The 22673-nt window shown below is 33.9% G+C and overlaps 4 protein-coding genes across 4 annotated transcripts in view; 1 reads left to right on the plus strand and 3 right to left on the minus strand.

Annotated features, from left to right (window-relative positions):
* Nucleotides 1–2623, plus strand: part of LOC106111016 — a 5926-nt gene extending 3303 nt beyond the window's left edge. The window contains exons 6-13 of the mRNA XM_013292983.1: nt 683–720; nt 815–904; nt 1047–1176; nt 1483–1616; nt 1913–1973; nt 2066–2168; nt 2293–2391; nt 2464–2623. Coding sequence (XP_013148437.1) covers nt 683–720; nt 815–904; nt 1047–1176; nt 1483–1616; nt 1913–1973; nt 2066–2168; nt 2293–2391; nt 2464–2523 — 715 coding nt within the window. The 3' untranslated portion in view covers nt 2524–2623. The remainder of the gene's footprint in view (nt 1–682; nt 721–814; nt 905–1046; nt 1177–1482; nt 1617–1912; nt 1974–2065; nt 2169–2292; nt 2392–2463) is intronic.
* An 875-nt stretch (nt 2624–3498) lies between these two features.
* Nucleotides 3499–8494, minus strand: LOC106110957. Its single transcript, XM_013292926.1, has 7 exons — nt 8395–8494; nt 8075–8179; nt 7375–7534; nt 6030–6172; nt 5681–5741; nt 4423–4998; nt 3499–3732 (listed from the first exon to the last, which is right to left on the minus strand). Exons 2-6 carry the CDS (start codon nt 8169–8171, stop codon nt 4815–4817), a joined length of 645 nt encoding a protein of 214 aa, XP_013148380.1. The 5' UTR covers nt 8172–8179; nt 8395–8494; the 3' UTR covers nt 3499–3732; nt 4423–4814.
* Nucleotides 8495–9813: 1319 nt separating this feature from the next.
* LOC106110956 lies at nt 9814–14227 on the minus strand. The gene is made up of 7 exons (XM_013292925.1): nt 14119–14227; nt 13386–13521; nt 12539–12678; nt 12052–12112; nt 11138–11249; nt 10485–10577; nt 9814–10002 (listed from the first exon to the last, which is right to left on the minus strand). Exons 1-7 carry the CDS (start codon nt 14189–14191, stop codon nt 9937–9939), a joined length of 681 nt encoding a protein of 226 aa, XP_013148379.1. The 5' UTR covers nt 14192–14227; the 3' UTR covers nt 9814–9936.
* A 2900-nt stretch (nt 14228–17127) lies between these two features.
* On the minus strand, nt 17128–20103 carry LOC106111078. The gene is made up of 7 exons (XM_013293048.1): nt 19990–20103; nt 19506–19632; nt 18778–18917; nt 18646–18706; nt 18300–18405; nt 17955–18047; nt 17128–17316 (listed from the first exon to the last, which is right to left on the minus strand). Exons 1-7 carry the CDS (start codon nt 20060–20062, stop codon nt 17254–17256), a joined length of 663 nt encoding a protein of 220 aa, XP_013148502.1. The 5' UTR covers nt 20063–20103; the 3' UTR covers nt 17128–17253.
* Nucleotides 20104–22673: the final 2570 nt, after the last annotated feature.

Here is a 22673-nt window from a genome sequence, read left to right on the forward strand (position 1 = left end):
AGATATGGTCGAAGGATGGTCCACGCTAACTCTGTAAGTACCGATTCACCCTGCTCTTAAAGACACCCATATAACTGGATGGGAACACTGTTGCCGGCAATTTATTCTTTTGACATAACTTCACTATTTACTTATTAGTTTGTTTAAAGAAAAGTTCACATAGGTGTGCTTTGATATATTACTTAACCTGTAAGATCGTGATCAAGCGCTTGCTTAACGAATATAAAAGAACAAGAACAAAATATATTTACCGAAATAGAAGAAAAACGCATGCGCCGAATAGCAAGTATTTGACTACTTTTTATTCTAAAAACTTTTCTTTTTTTTTAATATTCACTACGATTCACTTTAAGGGTGCATCAGATTTAAGATTTGAAACTGTGAAATAAAGTAGTTAATACATGTAGATACTTCGAAGGAAGAAGATTATTCTAGAATAGCTACGATAACCTTTTTTTATAAACGAATGACGGGAATATTAGATGTTTACTTGTTTTATTTCATACATGTGATTGTTACTAACTAAAGATAAGAAAGAAAATATTAACTAATCATTAACACCTGGCTTGATAAATCTAATTTTTAATTGTTAATTTGAAATACTGTGATAGGCACCTGTGAAGATCACAATGATAAACATTCTTTTACTGATATCTAAGATTTCGGTTTAGTTTAAATACAGCTGTTGCAAGAATATTTTCATTCTGAGACAGAAACAAGGTAAGTCAATAACTATCATTCTAAAGAAACTGTTGTTAAATTTCATAAAAATATTTTTTTTTTCAAATTTTCATACATTCATAATATTTTTCAGAAAAATCATTCAATATGAAAATCATTGGTTTCGCCCTCGTTGCCCTGTTGGCTACTGCCAACTCCTTGCCTCAGCAAGTTCAAACCGCGGGTAAGAATATCTGTCCATAAATGAACACTGAACAGTTGAAATAGTTCGGCTCATAGCCGGTAAAAAGTAGTCCAAATGCGTGTGAATCAATTTATATAAAATAATGTATTTGTATTTTTTTACAATAATATTATCTTTATAGACTTAAAAGACTCGAGGTTCGTCGACCAGATTGTCGCTGGTTTTATTGAATCTATAATTGAGCTGATCAAGGAACGCGGACTTGACCCTTACTTCGTTGAGGTTGCTGAAGGAGAATACTCTCTTGGCAGGTAAATGTTTACTATCTTACTAGCTTTCACCCGCGACTCCAACAGCGTGTTTTTAATAAAACAAGAGTAAGTAGCCTCTATGTTTTTCTAAACTATCCTCTATATGCTAAATTTCATCGCGATCTGTTCACCAGTTTAGGCTACAAACTCTAACAGTCGTGTATCCGTCCAAACATTTACATTTATAATATTAGTGAGATTTAGAAATATCTCAACATATGCTTTTATTCGTCTAAACCAATATTGTTTTTTAGTAAAACAAATCCATTTAACAATCCATTAACTATTTTAATTTTGTTGTGGCAGTTTCTTCCTCGCCAGCGGTCGCGTCGACAACTTCTTGTTCTCAGGCCTCAGCAACATCGTCGTCAACTCAGTCAACTTCTCGGGCTCTGAACTGGACATCGACCTCACTCTGCCTAGAATTGCTGCCAGTGTTGGTAATGCACTTCTTCAATTTAAATTTATTTAATTCTTAAAACTTTTTTATTAACAATCTTCGACATGATAAAGTCTTTTAAAAGTAGTAGAGCCCGCTTTTACATCTTCGCACGCATGGGTCGGCTCGGCCGGTGTAATACCACGACCACACAGAAGAGAGACGTAAAATGAATGCAATTCCGCATTTCGCCATTTTGGCGGATTCAGGTGGCCGCTTGCTCATTTGCCACCTTATGATGTAAAAAAAATAATTCAATTGAGAAATTCAGTCATCAACTGTTAATTCTTATTTCAGGCAATGTCGTTGGTGACGTGACTATTGGAAGCAGAAACATTCAAGGTGAATTTAGTGGACGGTATGTGTTTTTGGCTAAAAACTTTCTTGTTTGAAATTACATGTCAAATCTTATAAACCACGTATTAATTCTTTTTTTTCCTGTTTTTACAGTGTAGCAATTGTTGACCTTCGCCTGGTTGCTCGTATCAGCCTTGGACTCTCTACATACCTTCTTGATGATCTGAGCCTGTCATGTCAACTTGGAGGCATTGAAGTCAGTTCCGTTATTTTAAATTCTCGCTAACGTTTATGTATTTTAACTTCGATAGACAAATTATTATATATCCTTAACGAACGAACTAGCATTTTAACTGGTATTTATTGTGTTTATATTGCAGGCTGACTTTAGCTCCTTCATTCTCCAAGACCGTGATGTCACTGACAGTGTTAACAACTTCGTCGGAAATACTTTGCCTACTCTTCTCATCCAATATGAGGTAAAGCCTCGATTTCTTTAATTTTATTGATTTTTTGAACTACATTGTTCTAACCTTTCTTATTGCTTATAGGAACAAATCAACCGTTTCTTCGAGAGATTAATCATCCGTATCGCCGAGCGTTTCTTCTAAGACATCAACATTATTTATTGTTATATTGAATAATGTATCGATTGTTATATTACCGACATCTTGGACCACTTTCTAATTTAAATAAACTTCTAAAACAATATTCTTGATTTTTTCTTAATACTTATACCGCGAAATGATGCAAATTTCCTTTCAATCATAAACAACTAAAAAAAATGTTGCAATACGACACATTTGTGTGAATTTTTTATACAAAATTGCTAATAGAGTATTACCAAAGCTGATAGAAATGTGAAATTCTTCTCATTTAACAAACAAACAAAGTTACATAGTCTTTTTTAATACAAAGTTATATAACTGAATTATTATTTTTTAAGGATAAAGAGAATATTACGAATTTTGCGAATGTTAATATTTGGAATAATTTTTGATGAATGTCCAAACATTAACAAAATCGACATTTTATTCGAAACCTTGAAACCAAAAGAAATAATCGTTTCTATATAGTGCGTCGGTCGTCGTCGGGCTGTCATGGTGCGAGATACAACGCAGAGCCCAAGACAGAGCGAGCTGGCGGCGTACTGTGGACGCCCTCTGCCCCACTTTGGGGACATAGGAATAGAAGAGAGATATAGTGCGTCGGTAGCTTAGGGATTAAGCACTTGACTTGCAGTCTATAAATTATGGGTTCCAACCCGTCATATAATTTGTTGCTATTGCTCAATTTTCGATTTTCATTTTATTTATCCGTAGTTCTTACGGAGAAGGAAAACATCGTTATACAACCTGTTATGTCTGCAGAGAAAATCAGTCATATCAACCGACCAAACTGAGTCAGTATGGTCGACTATTTCCTAGTCATCATGGATGTTAGAAATGGCTACGTGCTCCTCAGTACTATGTATATATGAACTGAAGTAAAAGAAGTTGTAAATATGGTCCTATTAAGTAATCTGGCAAGGAAAACAAGGTGACTTCCCTATCATATGAAATAAACGAAAGAAATAATAGAGTATATAGGTATAATACATTTAATGTTTCAAGAGAAAGAATTTTACATTTTTAGGTCATTTGAAGTTTGCCGGAATAGTAGTCAGAAGGATACAAAGTCATACATAGTAATTTTTAAATTCAATTTAACATTCAATAGATTTACATTTTAACGCCGAGAATTGTTGACAAATCCAAATCAGCTAATATTTGATTACCAATCTCCAATACATTGACACTGAGGAACTCCGTGATTTCATCCTGCAAACAAAGTTAATATTAGAAATAGAAATGAATGCTTATAGAATATTATAAAAAAAAAACTTCAAACGTCAAGTACTGGCATACATCTTTGACTAAACTGTCGCACAAGTGTTGCCAATTGTCAATTGTCTTTGGTAGCCAATTGAACTGTTTAGTTGCACAACTAAAAATGGAGTAGTGTGCGTACTTTCGTATAAGATTCTAGTAATAAAAGCGAGACAACAGTTGTGCGATAGTTTAGTCCCAGGTGTGCACACCCTTTCAGATTCCTTGTATCATTTTCAACTTTAACCCGAATGTTTTTATCAACTATCACAATATAGTTGCTCAAGTAATCCAGTTTTTAAACCTAAATTGCGTTTATTCAATTTACCTCTGTCAATACCACTGTCTTACTGGATAAGCGAACCAAGGAAGAAGTGTACTATTTAAAACGATTGGACAACATCTTAAAGAAACACCAAAATTTCACTCATCTACTGTTCTAACCATACAATTTCAAGACATGCCTTCTACAATTATTTTCGAAATTTCATAATGCAATTGCAGGATGGACTGCACAATCCAATTCACTAATAACCAATTGTATGTTGCATAGACACCATTTACGTCATATTTGGTATACTTCTGCATACCTAAGAATACGTAAAACCTCTAAAAGAAACATGTAATATGGTAAAAACCCACCTCCATAACAACAAGAATTTCCTCAACGAAATTTTTCAAAAATACACTGATGAAGTCGCTAAGTACAGGATCGTTGAATAGACCTGTTATTTTTGGCTGAAATTAAAAAAATAAAGTATTATTTCTAGGAGATGGCAACATTTCGAATTGTATCACTGTATGCAGTAAGACGGTACATTCCTGGGTACTACAAGACGGGCCTAGAGCCTAAACCAAATTATTTAAGAAAGGACATTAATAACTGTAACAAGCGTAATTTACTTAAACACACAGAGCCACTGCGCCCGCCAGGATGGCGCGCTATTCTAATACATCTAAATGACATTGACAGCTGTCAGATAGTGATGGGACGTATAATAATCTAGTGTTGCGCCAATCCTCCAGCGCCGTGCTTATTTTCTTCTTAACAATAATAAGGAAATTCGTCTTAAACAATTAGAAAACAGAGCAATACTTACATCAAATGACCCTACAGAAACACTTAGTCTGCATTCCTGTAAACTAATAAATATCCCTCCTGATAGTCTTATAGACAGGACAATATTAGCATGAATACGGGGCTCGACAACTCTCAATCTAAAACACCGAAAGATTTGCAAATAAATGCTATTTTTAAAGGAGGCCTTTCCACTTCCAGTCATAAAGCGGTCAGTACCAAGCGAGTGTTTAATTTCCAATAGTCATTTTATATATGAAATAATTCAAATCAATGTCCCAAAGTAATAATGTTGCTCCTTACAAACTTTGATATCTCTTCAGGATACGAATTTCTTGAATTATTTCTTAATATTAGGACTGCTATACGAAAATCTAGTAGTAAAATTTCATGTCTCTAAGCCAAATATATTATAAACATACATTTTATCTTACTAATATAATAAAAGCGAAAGTCTAGATAGATGTTTGTACGAAGATATATCCAGAAGGTTCAACGGATCTTGATAAAATTTTGATCATATGTCGAAAATGGTCTAAGAGAATACATACTTGTTAAGATTTTTATTTTTAATACCAAGCGTATGAACTCACGGGCAAAAATTAGTAGCTAGCTCGCTAAATATGGTGGGGGACTGAATGTGGAGAGAGAGGATCCTCTTTACGTGCCTCTTTTCCTCCGTCAGTAAGGGGAGGCAACGCATCTTAATTGTTTTCGTCTATGAGCAGCGGTCACTTCCCTTTTCAGCGAATTCAGGTGGCCGCTTAAATTTACATAATAAAAAAATTATATAAGCTCGTGGAATACAGAAGATGTACTTACGACATTTCTCCTCTGCCAAATATACTTCCGCCGAAAATCGTCAAGTCTAGATCATAGGCACCTAAAAGTATTGTTGCCGTATATTAGAATTTTTTTATTTTTTCTACTAGTAAATCATTTAAATAAACTATACTAATCTAGGTCTACACTCTATACAAATGTTATTAAGAGGAAAGATTTGTATTTTTGTATTTATTTGATTCACGCAAAAACTATAGGACCGATTTTAAAAATTCTTTTACCATTAGAAAGGTAATTTATCTGTAAGTAACATAGGCTATAACTTTCATTATAAATTTTGCTGGGACGAAGTCGCGAGTAACAGCTAGTGTACTAATTACATACTCACCCGCGTTAACATCAAGTATTGGGATAGAGCCGTCTAATATGAGTCTGTACCGCTGCTGTAGTAAAGAAGCCATCGTCAAACTGAATTCGTTGATTACAAATGTGCTCAAATTATTCACTGTCAAATCATTAATTGATATATGTCTGGAAAAAAATATTTATAATTTTAAATAGCTGTCTATACTATCTATACTTCTATGTTTACATAGTAAAGCGTAAACACACAGTATTTCGTGGCGTAGGATGTCAACATCACAGCAAATTTTTGAATTATTATTTCTTTAATAAAAAGCCCTACACTTACAACACGCTTTAGACTATACATTTTCACGCTATTAAACTTAGGAGGTAAATAAATTGGAAGAAAACATTCATGTGGGAATGGAACCACAAACTATAAGCTGCCAACATTAAGGAAGCAAGGTTATTATGGTAATGGTAATTGTTTCCAATATCAAAGACCTTTGTTGTCATTTGTGTATTTGACAAATATAAACAATAAAATACAGTTTTTTTTAATTTAATGCGGATAAAACCGCAAGGAAACAGCTAGTGTAAAATAAACATAAAACAAAATGTGTAAGTTTGGTTAAGCCATGTATTGTCGTGTTTCATTTCAACATCAAAGAATGATTGGTCAAAAATATCGTGAAAAATTTGAGAAGAAGTACGCTATCGACATCACAACCGGAAATATGGGCGCTTTGAAATTTGCAGACTCAAATTTCATATTGATGTACAGTGACGATGTACATTGAAGATTAACACGTTTAAAACTTACGATCTCATCAAAAATGTACGTGACTTGATAATCAACCAATCCTCATTAATCCTTATGGAGTCTATTATCTGTCTTGGCTTTAAAGCCAACCGTCATCATTTATTACACCGTACTTTAAAGACAAGTTTGATGTCACAAGTGTCTTAACTGAACTAAAAGTAACTACTATATCCGATAGGGTGTCTGAATCTCTTAGTAGTGGATGTAGACACGAATACTATCTTTCATACCATTTTTTATGACTGAGTGGCCACAATTGCCTTGCAGAGGCATTTACAGATTCAGCGGGCTTGAGGTGACCGAGCGCAGATGGCGCTTAGCCTAAACCTTGTTTATGAGTAACTAAGCTCGAGGGTACCCTGAGAAGCCTGAGAGCCGTTACTTCATTATTATTACTGCACTGGAGTTTCAAATCACTCATTCACTTGGTTGAAATCATTCATTTTCGACCTTGACTGAAATCTGCACTCAAGCCTTCAGTTGTACACCAATGGAGAGTTAGTGTAGGTTTCCTGTACTCAGAGTGAAAGACGGGTGGTTTATTACAATTCGATCTTGTACTTACCCGGGTAAGATGGCAATAGTATTTTGGTCGATATGCAGCTCGTCAACAACTAGCGGATCTAATACTGGAATAGTGTCTGATCCAGTCACCATCAATTCTCTTAATTCTTCAATTAAGCTAAGTACCAATTGCTCCAATATACTGTTTCTTAAATTTTCCTCTGAAATACATTGGATGAATAATTATTAATGGAAACATTTTTATAGTATAGTTCGCTTTGTTGTAATATTACCTAACAATTGCAACGTCGTTCACATGGTATTAAAATTAAAATAAAAGTAATTAGGCTGTGCTGTAGCTGTTCTTCCAGATTATCCTTTACGTCTATGCCAAATTTCATCAAGATCCATTCAGCAGTTTAGGCTACAATGTCTAACAAACATCCGTCCATCTATCCAATCGCATTTACAACATTAAAAGTAGTATTAAGAAGATATGCGCACAACACTAGATCATTGGCATGCATGTCCCGTCACTATGACATCTGTCAATGTCATTCAGACATATTAGAATGTCGCGCCATTTTGACAAGAGTTAGTGGTGTATGTGTTGAAGTTAATTACTTTATAACAATTTATATTAAAATGTAGGTAGTAGGTATTATTTCAGTTTTTTTTTATAAGAGAAGGGCGCAAACGAGCGGTGGGAACACACGGGAATCACAGATAAAAGTAGTTATACAGATAATGTAAAAGTTTACCTGTTAAAAATATTTTTTCCCTGATATTATCCACTTCTACGGGCGAACCCCCAACCATGGCTAATGCAGCCGCTATCAAAATTGCCAAATAACGCATTTTTGTATCTGCAATAAATATAAATTTAAAAATCTAGCTTCATTAACTTGTTATACAGTCAGAGAAAAACAAATAATTCCGCTGAGCCAGCTCGACTTAGGTTGTGGAAGTCTTGCATTTTGTACCAATACCACGCCTTAATGGGACACGAAACATCGTACAAAAGAAATATAGGATAATATTTAAAAAATCACATTATATCATAATTAATAAATTATCTTACCCTTTGTTCAAGTATACTGTTATAAATCAACAATAAACCAATTTGGACAAACACGATATCGTGAAGCTACTTTTATCTTTTTATCAAATTTAATTTTGATATCATTAAATTATCATAATCCATACATTGATTTTGGGATTTAATCGGGGATTTTATAAATTAGTCACGTGATATGATAACGATACATTCGTTATGCATAACGAAATGTGATTACAAATTATGTTTTATCAGCTTTCGCCCGCGTCTCTGTCCGCGTGGAATTAAATAAAAACACAAAAGTTTTCTTATGTGTCCAGACTATCATCTATATTTATACCTAATTGAAACAAAATGCGATCAGCTTAGGCTACAATCTCCAACAAAGAACTATCCATGTGAACTTTCGCATTTATAATATACATACAAAAAATTCGGATGTCTGTTATAAAAAATGGAAATTCCAGATTTCGCGAAGGTTAGCGTTGCTGATAACGAAAATCGTGTTATTTACTAAAAGGTAGCTAATAGAATGTACATATATGTGGAATTGTTTTAGACGACATATAAAACATACTATGTGACGACATTGAAATACGCTGTGATTGCCAACATAACTAAGCAGTGCTTTCAATGCGAATTTGTGCACAAGCAATGTGGAACTAATTCAAAATGTATAAAGTAGATGGTGCTTGTAACTCTTTCTTTCTTTCTCTTTTTTAAAATCATAATTTACAATATAATTGTTTCCGTTCTTCTTCGTTGTATTAATTGCTGCAGTTCGTGTTTAATTGGAAAACAAATTGAACACTCTAAGTAGGTGATGCAGGGCAACATCGGGTGGACGTGGCATGATTAAGCGCGTTAACATTTATTTAGAGTCTGTCCCACCAAATTGTGAATTGTCTGTTAACAATCCAACGCGTAAAATATGTGATGGAAATATCAAATTTTGTTCCCTTATCTGACAGTGACGTCATTTTTAAACAATCTGAACTAGCAGCCAGTAGTGGGAAAGGCCCTTAGTCTTCAAAAGCATTTATAATCGTCAAAGACTAAAAAATACCTATCAGAATTTAAAAATTATAGGATCAAAGAATAATACATGTCACATCAGAACATACACATTCACTCTTGCTCATTTAAATAATTATTTATACCGAATAGAAGATAGTTTATAGTTTTTAGTACTAATCAAGTTAATTTTATCAAGGACATAGAACACAGCTACTATTTAAAGACTGGTGTTACTCGTCAATATAAGCAGCATAGAAAATTAAAACCAATTAAATTTAACTGTTTATTATTTATAAGTATTCCGTTTTCTGTTTATCCAATAAACGCTTATTTAAATACATACATTGATCTCACTAACTTACAGTTAAATCAGATTCTAAATCATTACATCGAAATAAATGATGATTTTATTAAAGGAACACAAACAGATATGAAAGTATGTTATTTAATTAGACAAATTATATTTTGATACATATTTATTTTTACAACACATCGATCTTACTTGCATTTAATCACATTTCAAAACAATTCAACTTGAAGTATTACAAATTAGTTATCCAAAACTCTTTCGACGATTATCCACGCGATGTACTCAAGAAGACCGTTGATGGCAACCTGGAAAAACACCATTTGTTACTTTAAAACCAAAAAGAAAACAATAAACTCTAGGACACTCAAGGGAATAATAAGAATAGAATAACACCTTACAATGTTGAATTACTGTGCTTATTGTTTTCTCATTTTATTCACCATGTTATTAAAATTGCTATTAACCATTAAATGCGTCATTTTTTTAAACCTTACTAAATCATATATAAGGCAAGATCGGTATTATAATAAAGGGAAAATCATGAAAAATGTAGAATCCAAATTTAGATTTTTTGGTTAAGGTCCCATCACTAGCTAATAGAGGCTCAGATAGCTAAAAAATGACGTCACTGTCAGATAAGGTAACAAAATCCGATATTTCCATCACATGTTTAATTTGGATTGTTATCAGACAATTTACAATTTGGTGGGACATGCCATTAATGTTGTATTTGTACAACAATGCGTATTTAAGTGTTAAAAACTATTATAATTTAGTAAATACAAACCGTGTTCTCTTTAACGAAGGCGGGAAGACCGTTGAAGAAGTTGTTGAAGGAGGCGGAGAGGTCGCGGCCGAAAATATTCACGTTCAAGTCAGACTGTAAATAAAATTTGTTACAAAGATTACCACTAGAAATACAAAAAAAAAGTATTGTTAGGTATTAAGCAACGGTAAAATGCCATTGACAGAACAGTAGGCAATGAACAAAGATACCTCGCTTTAGCATCATCCTTTCACAACCCAACCATATATTAAAATTTGTAAAAAAAATATTTACATGTCATTACAATGACACAAAGGCGTTCTAAATTTGACAATTGATATAGTACAAAGAAAGTACCGGTAAAAAAGTTTTGTTCACTTTGCTTTATCTATATATTTTTTAAATGTCTGTCTTCAGACTATCATAAGAATAAACTATTTTAAGGACGAATAAGCTTGAATTCAAACCAATATTAATGGTGAAGCAACCAAAAGATACGGCTGAAAGCTGAGTTAGCTCTAGTTTGTTGGTAATAACAACGGACTGATTTTTCTGGTCTATAACGTGGTACCCAAGAGCTAATACTTCTGTATTTAGGGCTCTCTAATGGCTAAATAATAGCTTTTATTATTGCTTCAAGACTACTAAATTCTAATCAATATTTCTCAACTTACCACAACATCATCAAGGTACAAGTCTAAGTCGATGCTGCGTACGGTGATGCCAGAGATGACACCGACTGATACCCTGACATCGGCTTTAATACCGAGGTTGACGATTTCCAAACTAAAACAAAAAGTATGCTTATATTACTGTTATTTTAAAATTAATAGCAATAAATCTCTTATTATTCATTCATTCATTTATTTAATCAATCGAAAGTGATAATGAAATTCTAATTTCTTACGTCCGATACAATATTAAACAGATTAATTTAATAAATCAGACTTAAAGAAACAATTATCTTACTTAGAGATCGAAATGAGCCCATTTGATACGCGTAATTAAAAATATGTAAGATTGTGAGTATCGCTTTTATTGGAATGTTTTAATTATGACGCAAACATTGTGATATGACACGGTCCAAGAATTGCACAAAGTTACCGAGTAGTTCAAGAACTCCGCGCAAAATGCACGGCCTCTGCCCCCGTAGTGTGGCTTATGACGAGTTAATAATAACGAATAATCTATCAAGACGAATATTACGCATAAACTAATTGCTTTAATCTTTATTTCTAACGAGCTGTTGCCCGCAAACTTCGTTAGCGCAAATTTGAACCACCCGTTACGCCATTTTGACAGTACGGATTTTTTTTTAAAAAAGTAACCTATAATATGCCTATCCATGTCAACTACTCTCCAGTGAAAGTCCCATCGAAATCGGCCCCGCCGTTTCGTAGATTAGCCGGAACAAACGCGGCTTGCTGACAGACCGACGGAGAGACAGACAACATTTTTAAATAATTTAATTTTCGTTATCAGTAACTTAAATACATCAACTCCCCGAAATCTGGATTTTTTGTTTTGATATTACACTCCAATTTTATTATATGTACATATAGATAGATAAATCTATTTTTTCTCATACCTTCCACTGCCTTGTCCAGCCCATTCACGGTCGAAGAAGTTCATTTCGAATGCGGATTCACCTAAAATTATAACAAGAACTGATTATTAGGAGAAACGTACCATTATAAGTTATTTTATTTTGTTAATAACAAATCCCATTGTCCTATGGCTACAAACATGTAGAATGACTGAAGAAAGTATGGATATATTGTGTGAAAGAGGATATGCTTATGAAGGAAGTGGATTCATATATGACGGCTGATAAAGATGTAACACCATACATACTGACCCGACCCGATAAAGATAGGTTGATGACGATAATGTTTTAGAATTCAAGGTATTCAGCAACTAGTCTCAATTTGCTGTACTGTAAATTACTTTTAGTTTATTTCTACTTCCTACTCTCCTATTGCCATCTATGTCGTATACAGATACAGAGCACTAGTGCTTCTGTTGATGTTTTTGATAACCTATTCCCTACAGAAATATAGCAAGGTAAAACTTACCAACGCTGCCCCTGAGGTTTGGCAGAGATACATCAATTGTCAGTCTCTGGGCGAGGATTGAGAAGTTGATGCTGTTAACTCTGATGTTGCTGAGGCCGTCTAGTGTCACATCCCTTGCGAAAGCATAGCCACTGACGATTCTGTTGATACAAAGTATTTAATAGATTAAAATAATTTTATATTACAGTAAGGTTCCATCTTAGATACCAGCCCCTTATACATAGTAACATTCCATTAGGGATATTTTTTTATAAGAGAAGGGGGCAACCGAGCGCCGGGAACACAGAGGTGGTCAACGACGCCCATGGACATTCGCAACACCAGAGGAACTACAGATACATTGCCGTCCTTTGAGAAAATTGTAGGCTCGCTTCTTGAAAGACCCTAAGTCGTATTGGTTTGGAAATACCGCCGAGGACACACTGTCCCACAACGTGGCTGTGCGGGGCAGGAAGTTCCGCGGATCGGATATCGATGATCGAAAACTCAAAAACTTATAAAACTAACAAAATCTTTGAATAAAATTCTACTAGCGATAGCGATCATTGAATGTCCCTTTGTCCAGGGAGTTACATAAAAAAATCCGTTTTATTATCTTTGCCAACACCGTGAAAATATATTTTTTTTGCACCGGTGCTATGACTGAATGAAGCTGTCACCTGGATACGCCCAAAATAGCAAAAGGAAAAATTAGTCATTAAGATTAGCTATTAAATGTTAAAGGTAAGTTTAACAAACAGAGGAAAGGAGCCAGAAATAAGGTTATTTCCCCCACCATTTACATTAGCACTATTAGGTGCGGTAAGATCGGAAAAATATCATGTCTTTTCAAAAATTGCACACTTACTCTGGTTCCGAAAGAGCGAAGGAACTCTCAGCGAACTCAAGCTTGTATGGGTCTAGACCACGGTCCCTGATGGCCTGTCTCAATCTTTCGATCAGACCTTGGATGGTGTCAGTGATCACTCTCTGCTGTCTGAGTTCTGTAATAGAATAAGCTCTCGTAAGGGAAAATCAAAACTCTAATTCTTAAGTAATGTTGCATGGATCGAATATAACGTTGCTAGCTTATTTAATTGTATGTGTATTAATGAGAACCATCTCAAGTCAGAAGGAGAACTTTAATTATGTCTTCACTTAGATATTGGAAGATAGATTAACTTGGAAGAAAGCTGGTGCGCCATCCTAGGGTAGTGAACGCGGCGAATTTACAATAAATTTCTTGTACTCTATCTTTACGGCTAGATATAATAATGTGTTATAGTCTCAAAAAGCAACAAAGGCTAAAAAGGTAGAGGAAGACCGAAGAAAGTATGGATGGATTGTGTAACAGAAGATATGCTTAAGAAGGAAGTAAATTCAGACATGACGGCTGATAGAGAAGTATGGAAGAAGCACATACTGTGCCGACCCTCAGTAGGAAGAAGGGCAAGTTGATAATGATGAATGTCAAGAGAATAATGTGTAAAGTAAATTCGCACAAGCAAAATATATTTTCTCGCTGACTTTCGATAGAAATGTAAAGAATTTCGGTTTTATCAAATTTTTTAAAGTTTCAAAAAATACGTTTTCAAATTTACCATCTTCGCTAAGTGTGGGCAGAGCGCTTGCGCCAGCCAAGAGCATCAAAACGGCGAATGCGTAAGTCTTCATGGTGTTGCGATCCTGAGAATTAAAAAAAAATAATTAGAATTGTACAACTTAACATATACTCATTTAAACATTTTAATAAATACAAGGACTATTAAACTTTTAATTAAAATATTTTTACACTTTTAATTTTAGTTACTTATATTATTATAATTTACTCATGACATAACAAAATTTATTGTTATGATTAACTAGCTGTTGCTCACGACTTCAGTCGCGTCAAATTAAATATAATGCAAAATATAAGCTACTCACAAATTAATTTTTAATGGCAAAAGATTTTTTTTAAATCGGCTCAGTAGTTTTTACGTGAATCAAATATACACAAAAATACAAATCTTTTCTCTTTATTATATGTGAAGTGAATCAAAACTGAAGTAGAATTCCCATAAATGTTAAACTGGTTAATATTTTGTGTAATTTACTTTGTTGATAATTTTTTGATCACAACGTCCTCACTCACCTTTTCTCTAGTTGCAAGTAGAGTGGGCAATGCGTTATCAACTTTTTATATTCTATCGGAAATCTTTGATTATATCTGAAACATAATTAATCACACGGCGATTTTATTGTTATCTTCATAATCCTTTCCGATCGGTGTACTCTATTGACGTTACAAAATATTCAGGTGTTATTCCTTTGTAGAAATAACGAAATACATGTCTTTGGATTTCTTCGTCGATATGTTCAGGCATCACGATGATCTCCTCCATAAGAACGTCGGGTAAATTATGTATACAAAAATTAGAAAATCGAATATTAAATTGATACATGGCGGCATTCGAACGCAAGACCTTATTACAAGTCAAGTGAGACACAGACGCCCATATAATGGAATAATCTTAATAACTATAGCAGCGCATCAACCGAAAATAGGTTTATCCCACGATAAGAATCTTCTTCGAACCAGCACCGCCTCCTCATCCACGACTATGAGCTCCCACAGTTATGGAAGACTAGCATTTGCGACCTTGCCGCGTAGATTTAAAAAACAAAAGTAAGTAGCCATTATTCCAGATTATGTTCCACATCTATGTCATATTTCATCCAGATTTGTTCAGCCGTCTAGGTATGTTACAAACATCCATCCATCTAACCTTTCGCATTTATAATATTAGTACGAGCATGATTAGTTGTCTCTACATTTATTACACTTATATAAACAGCATTATATGAACAGAATATATCACAATAATCTTCGTAACGTTAAAACAGTACAAAATTGTTCGGTTGAGGTGAAATTGTATCTTTTTGAAATATTTGAAGCGATAATTTAGTAATTACAACGATAAATCTAAATGCATAGATACGCAAGAAATTTTATTAATTCAGGTTATGAAAGATAATTCTGATGTCGTTGACTTTTTACAAAAAATCAGCAAACATTTGCTCGACGTAACAATTCCCAGTTAAAATATGGTTTTTACATTTTTATTTTTTGCTAGTGCAGTTATCTATACACTAAATCTGTTCTTCTGTAGATAATAAGGCTAAAATTAATCTTATTTACATTACGGAATTACATATAGGAAGATGGACTTAGGTAGTTTAAATCCCTGTAATTACAGAATTTCCGGTATTTACAAAAGGACATATTTTAAAGGCATAACGAAGGTTAAATAACATAATCATTGATAGCTGTATTATGATTTTTATTGTTATTTGTTGTTTTAGTTAACTATAAACAATGTCGTTTTAACTTATCGCAGATATCATCGAATTAGTTTTATCAATTACTAACTGTTGCTTGCGACTTCATCCACGTGAAATTTGATTTATAAAAATATAGCCTATATTACTCACTGATAACGCAGCTTTTTAATGGTGAAGGAATTTTTTAAATCGGTCCAGTAGTTTGGAAGTTATATCAATACATACAAAAATACAAATCTTTCCTCTTTATAACATTATAAGATTAGATTTGAATACGTTTATAATGATAAAAACGCAATCAAAATGGTACATCTTGTACCATATTGACGGCTTATATCGCATTACCTGTACAAAAAATGTAGTTAGTTTTGTTTAGTTAAACATGTGTTTAATAAACGATAGGAAGTATTAGATAATTTAATCAAAATTATTTACGGTATTTGTAATCTAATAATCTTTGTTACATTACATTTTTTATTGTACGTATATTTTTAGAGCGCCTACCGGAGTACCTTCCACTTCATGCCTGTCTTCTGTGTGTGGTGATATTGCACCGGGCGAACCGACATTCGTGCGTAGATGTTGAAGCAGGCTCTACCACTGTTAAAAGTATTTATGTAAGATTTATTTCATTTTGCAGATTTACAGTGTTTTGCGAGCAGAGTTAGAACAGAATGTAAGCTATATTTTTTTTTAGTTCTTTACAATCTTACTAATATTATAAATGCGTACGTAATGCTTAGTTTACTCACTTTTGTTTTTTTTTTAATCCCACGCGGACGGAGTCGTGGGTGAAAGCTAGTTAGAAAATGAATCCCTGCATGTCTTTTTGTTAACCAAATAAATTATTGTATTGTTACTAAACAAAACATATTGCCTAATATCTAAAGAAAAAAAAAGAGACTACCTTCCCTCATCAGACTTCCAGATAAGACTGTGTTATATGAAATTAGACATGTTTATATCAGGAAATCTAATAATCTAACTACTAATGTATCTCTACCTAAAAAGGTAATTATTGAATAACGAATCGTAAGAGCGTTTGCACACCTTTGACGAAACTATCGCACAACTGTCGTGCGATTGTAAATAGTCGATTTTTTCGCAGCCCATTCAACTGTTTAGTTGCCCAACTAAAAATCCAAATAGTGTGCGAAATTCCATATAAACATTATAGGAATCAAAACGAGACTAAACAGTCGTGCTATAGTTTATTCAAAGGTGTGCGTAAGATCTAAACATAATATATCGAGATTTCAATATTTCACAAAATAAAAAGCAAAACATGTGTTATTGGAATTATTTTATTTTTGAAATTTTACATCATAAGAAAATTGCTGTTGGATTTGAAACATGTTTTTAAATTATTTATAAATTATAATACAGCTATTGACTGAAGTATAAATTTATAATTAGTTCAAAAAGTGATTAAGCAGGATTGCGATGATCTGATCGAGGCCGCGCTTGATGAGATCCTGAAAATAAAAAAAATGGTAAATTCGATCATCTTTACGATGTTCTCGGATTCGTGTCATATCTGGAGGTGAGAATGAGATGGAGAACTGGAGATTGCTACAACGACTAGAGTAAATATTTTCCTGTGTTATAAACTAAGCAGTTGACAAAATCCACATTAAAGCAGCCAAGTATTGGACCTCCATTACTATTAGCAGTATTACAGGACAATAGCGTGAAGATAGTCGTTATCGTCCATTTAGTTACATTTTTTCAAAAATACAGGAATTGTATTATGTCAGATAATAATTTATTTCTATTCTAAAAACAGTGGACCTAGTACTTTATGTGAGAAAGTATTTGTAATATTTTTAAAATTACATGAGACAAGCTTTCGCCCCCGATTCCGTTCCCGTGAATTTAACAAAACAAAAGTAAATAGAATACATGTTTTTTTCAGACTATCCTGTATATTTATACGAAACTTTTGAGATCCGATGAGCAGTTTAGGCTACAGACTGTAACAAACATCCACTTTTTCATCAGTAAGACTTGTGCATCTGACAAAAACTATACCAACAAATCTGTCTTCATTTTCTATGATATCAACATGAATCTATTCTTGTAAATTTTCGTGCGAGGCCACCAGAATACTTACTTGGTAGAGGGCGAGGTTCGCAGGAAGGCTGTTCAGCCAGTTATTGACAGGGGCGGAGAGGTCCAAGCCGAAGATTCTGATAGCGAGTGCAGACTGGAAAAAAAATGAACAAGATACAAGGACTCGTATTAAAACCAAGAGACATTTGCGCTATAGGTAATCAAAATCAAATTATATTGAAGCTTTTAAATATTTATGTACTTTTGAGGTTATTAAAAATATTTTTTTTAGCTGAAAAGTAAAGGTATGCCATCCTCATCCTCATCAGACAGCCTCATACAACAATAATACAACAAAGTAAGGAAATCTTATTGTACAAGAGTTTAATTTGGACGTATTCCTGACCTGGATGCTGCCCAAACGAGGTTCGACGTCAACTTCGGTAACCGAAACTCCGGCACCCACTACTACTTTTGCGGTGCCGCTTACTCTTAGTCCATTGACTTGCAACCTAGAAAATAGATGGTGTTATATAAAAAAACATTTCCAATTAACGTTTTTATACTCTTACTAGCTTACGCACGCGACTCCGTCCGAGTGGAATTAAAAAAAAGTAAGTATCCTATGTTTTGAATGCTAACATCTTTGGCAAATTTTATCTAGATCCATATAGTAGTTTAGACTACAAACTCCAACAAACATCCATCTATGAAAACTTTCGCATTAATAACATAATTAAGATAATACTTACAATCCGCTTAAGCTTCCAGAGATTTCACGGCCAAGAACAATAAGTTCGAATGAAGAACCACCTGAAAGGATATAATATAAAATTTTTGTACCAAAACATTTTTTGAAACAAGACAAGACGTAAAGTACTAACCAACAACCGCTGAGACGCTCGGTAGAGAGATGTCAATGTCCACAATATTGTTGAACGGAGAGTAGCTGATTCTGTTGATCCGGATATCACTTTGACCGGAGACTCTTAGATTCTCGACGCGACCTTTCGCACTGAATACACTGAAATTAGTAATAGACATTAAGTAAAAACAACGTAGAACAACTTTCTACTCAACAATTCCCAACATTCACCAATTCATAGCCTTCTTCTTTAAAAATAGGAGACGGAAATAATATATAGTAGTTTATGTCACCTCAGAATTTCTTTCTTATTGCATGCTTTTTTTATATATCATACAATGTAAAACTAGAGCAATCCTATTCCTTTCAAGTCTAAGGAAGAACAAGATAATGGAGTCGTAGAGTTCGCAGCAGCTTTAGCTGATGAACGAATGAAGTGAATGGTCGTTTCGACCAGATACCAATACCACAACCACACTAAGGACTTGAGTGCAGTGGAATGACTTTCAAATTTCAGCGGACGAGTGTATTGTCAATTTAAGTACTCTTCCCCTTCCTCCCTTTTCTAATATGATCCATACATGCATAATAATATTTACACACTTTTAACAGGTAGTATCAGCAGCTGCAAGGCAGTTACTTTGCCTTTTAATCGATTAAAGGCCAAAGGCTATAAACATTTCTAGGGCGAAACTGAATTTTATCAAATCAACTGTTCGGGATTCGTACACTTAGCCTATCACTTACGTGGGGAGAAATAAAACGTATTCTCCCTCAGCGCGCTCGATGTTGACAGGATCCGTGATTCTTGCCGAGAATCTCTCGATGGCATCAACGATAATCTGAGCAATATCCCTCCTCTCTGCTCCGAAATCTAAATTAATTAACAAAATAATAAGTGACAAAAAAACTGACGCAAATTTCAACCAAGTAAACTTCACAATGGATTAAAATTTTATGTTAACTTCAAGGCCTGTATTACTTTTAAGTATATTGATTTTACTTTTGAAAATGTTGGTTAGCACACTAAATAATAGTAGTAATTTTCGAGATACAAAATTCTATGTTGTGGTTTCATACCACATACCATAAACTGTGTAAACAACAACTTGTATCCTGTCGAATACAATCTTTAAAATTTACTTGTTTATGCAAAAAAAAAACATTTTGTGGAGAATAATAAAATAATAAGTATATTATTTACAAGTAATTAACTAAATATGTCATTTACCAGATACAGAGATTTGGGGCAGGGCGGCGGCGCACGCCACAAGCATCAACAGTCCGAATGCGAATGATTTCATTTTGGTTACAACTGAAACAAGTTAAGTTATATATGTACAATAGGTTTCAACTACTAAAACAAATGGACAATAACACAAGAACAGAATTTGAATAACATCAAAAGCTTTTAAATTAGAATTATCTCCCCGACGTGAGGCACAAGGCAATTAAGTTAGGCGTAAGTTGTGGGAACAAGGAAACTATTACAATATAAATTACACTTCTGCACCTTACCTTCTTATGTGTAAAAGTTGAGATAATGCACAAATCAACGTGTATTTATACTGCTGACAAAATAATCTATATCGGACTACGTCAAGAACTTTTTAATAAATTATCAATTAATAATTTCTTATATCTTTCAATCGAATTCGCCAAGTTTAATTCACTTTTATTAATGTGATTATGCTTTTTTTTACGATACAAAAAACCCGCTTTCTTGGAAATGTTCTAATATATTCACTGGAACTAAAAATTACTGTTATTCTAATCTTACTAATATTAACTACCTTTAGCCGGCGACTCTGCATGCAATTAAAAAAGAAATAAGTATCCTTAATATCTATAACAAATTTCATCGAGATCTGTTAAGTAGGTTAGGCTACAAACTCTAACAAACATCCAAGTTTTCGCATTTATAACATTAGAAAGATGCGAAAGTCTGGAATTTACTATTAGCTAGTTAGTTAGAAAATTTCTACTTAAGTTTTTCTACATGAATAAGTAAGATTCCTGAGGCAGTTTTTACTAACTACTTAATATCAACTATTAAATCGCGCTTCGAGTCCTACGAACCTATTCCTGTAAGGCACACTACTCGATTTTTAGTTATGCAACTAAAAATTTGAATGAGCTGCGTAACAATCGACAATCGCAGAACAGTTGTGCAATAGTTTAGTCAGAAGGGAGCGTCCGCTCTTATAACACCTCTTTGTCCCCACTTTAATGAGTAGCAACCCTAACTCATGCCAGAGAAAGATTATAGACAACTCCACCTTAGGGCCATACCGCTTTCGCCACTTTAGGGTCATACGTTTTTGACCGACTTCCCAAAAAAAAGAGGAGTTATGAATTTACCTTGACTAATACCGACATCAAAGTAATAACAATTTTAAAATATATACATAATAAAATTATTTAAACTTTCGTGAGACATTTTATAATTAATTATTTACGGCTTACTCACGTATACTTTTCTTTTTCTAGTGACGGCATCGACCAGTTTCAGACCCTGCGGGGGTCCTTCTTCAGGACGAGGGTTAAGTCTGTCGCCGCCTCGCGAGGCGCGACGCGAACGCGATACACCGGAAAAAGAAAAGTATACGTGAGTAAGCTGTAAATAATTAATTATATACATAATAACTACAATAAGAGAAGTTTAAGTGATTAAAGGAATTGTTTCGTCACTTTTTAGTGTATTTTTATCGATTGGTATTCTATAGATATTTTCAGGATAAATTGTTTTGAATAAAAAAAAATGGCTCAGATCAATTAAAATAAAAAATAAAGTAATTAAGCAAGAAATGGTAAAAACGTAATTAAAGGACAATCCAAACATTTAAAATGAGTATTGCAATGTTGATCGGATTAGGTCCTCGCTTAGCTATAATTGCTGGATGCTTCTAATTGAAGTATCCAGCGCTTATCTTCCGCGATATTAAACATAGCCATGCGAGGATAGCGTTAGGCAACCCTATAAGGGGGTGTTATTTATCATATATAATTATGTTAAAGATTATAAATGAAAAACAAGCATAATGTACTTTCAAGGCCACCCCACGCATGGATTATGTCCAACAATCAAAGCTTAGTTATTACATCGATATCTTATCATTATTATCCCCGCTCTATAATCCATACAAATTATATTTATAAAAATCAGTTTTACTGAAAATTGATAAAATTCTTTGTTACCATGTTGGTTTTTTTTACAATAAGAAGGCAAAGCAAGCAGCCACCTGAATCCCCCAGAATGGCGGAGCGACCGCTGCCCGTAGATATATTTGCAATGTATTACGCAATTTCAGGTGCGTTCTTCTTCTTCTTAAGGTGTCTCTCCGACTAGCGAAGGTTGACGGTCGGTTCTCCAAATTTGACTTTATCAGATGCGTTACCTACCCTAAATCGAGAAGAAGGTGGACATAAAAAAGATGTTTCCCCTTCCCATGCGTCTCCTCCACCGTCAAATCCCATTTCTCATCCAATCATTTCCTTATAAGAAAAGGTTGTAACGGGAAAGGCACTAAGATTGGAATTATGGCATCACACTCATCAGACAAAACGCGGAATTGATTCCACTTCAAGCCTGTCTTCTGTATGGTCGTGGTATTGCATCGGGCGAGCCGACCCATTCGTGCGAAGATGTTAAAGCGGGGTCTACCACTGTTAGTTAGGTTAAGTTAATATATTTTCTGGTGCATATGGATATAAAGAAGTAAAAGCCTTCTATCTAAACTTTCACATTTATAACATTAGTATGAGTAAACGGTAGGTACAGACGTTGGTATCTTAAATATAGTCGTATAACAGTTATTTAATACAGCGATTTCGTTTGTATATTTTATAAAGAAAAGAAATATAAACGTATTTTATTTGTATTGAAGAATAAATAAAACAAAAAATTTAAATGTA

The sequence above is a fragment of the Papilio polytes genome, unplaced genomic scaffold, assembly GCF_000836215.1.
Source record: "Papilio polytes unplaced genomic scaffold, Ppol_1.0 DF824180.1, whole genome shotgun sequence".
Lineage (NCBI taxonomy): Eukaryota > Metazoa > Arthropoda > Insecta > Lepidoptera > Papilionidae > Papilio > Papilio polytes.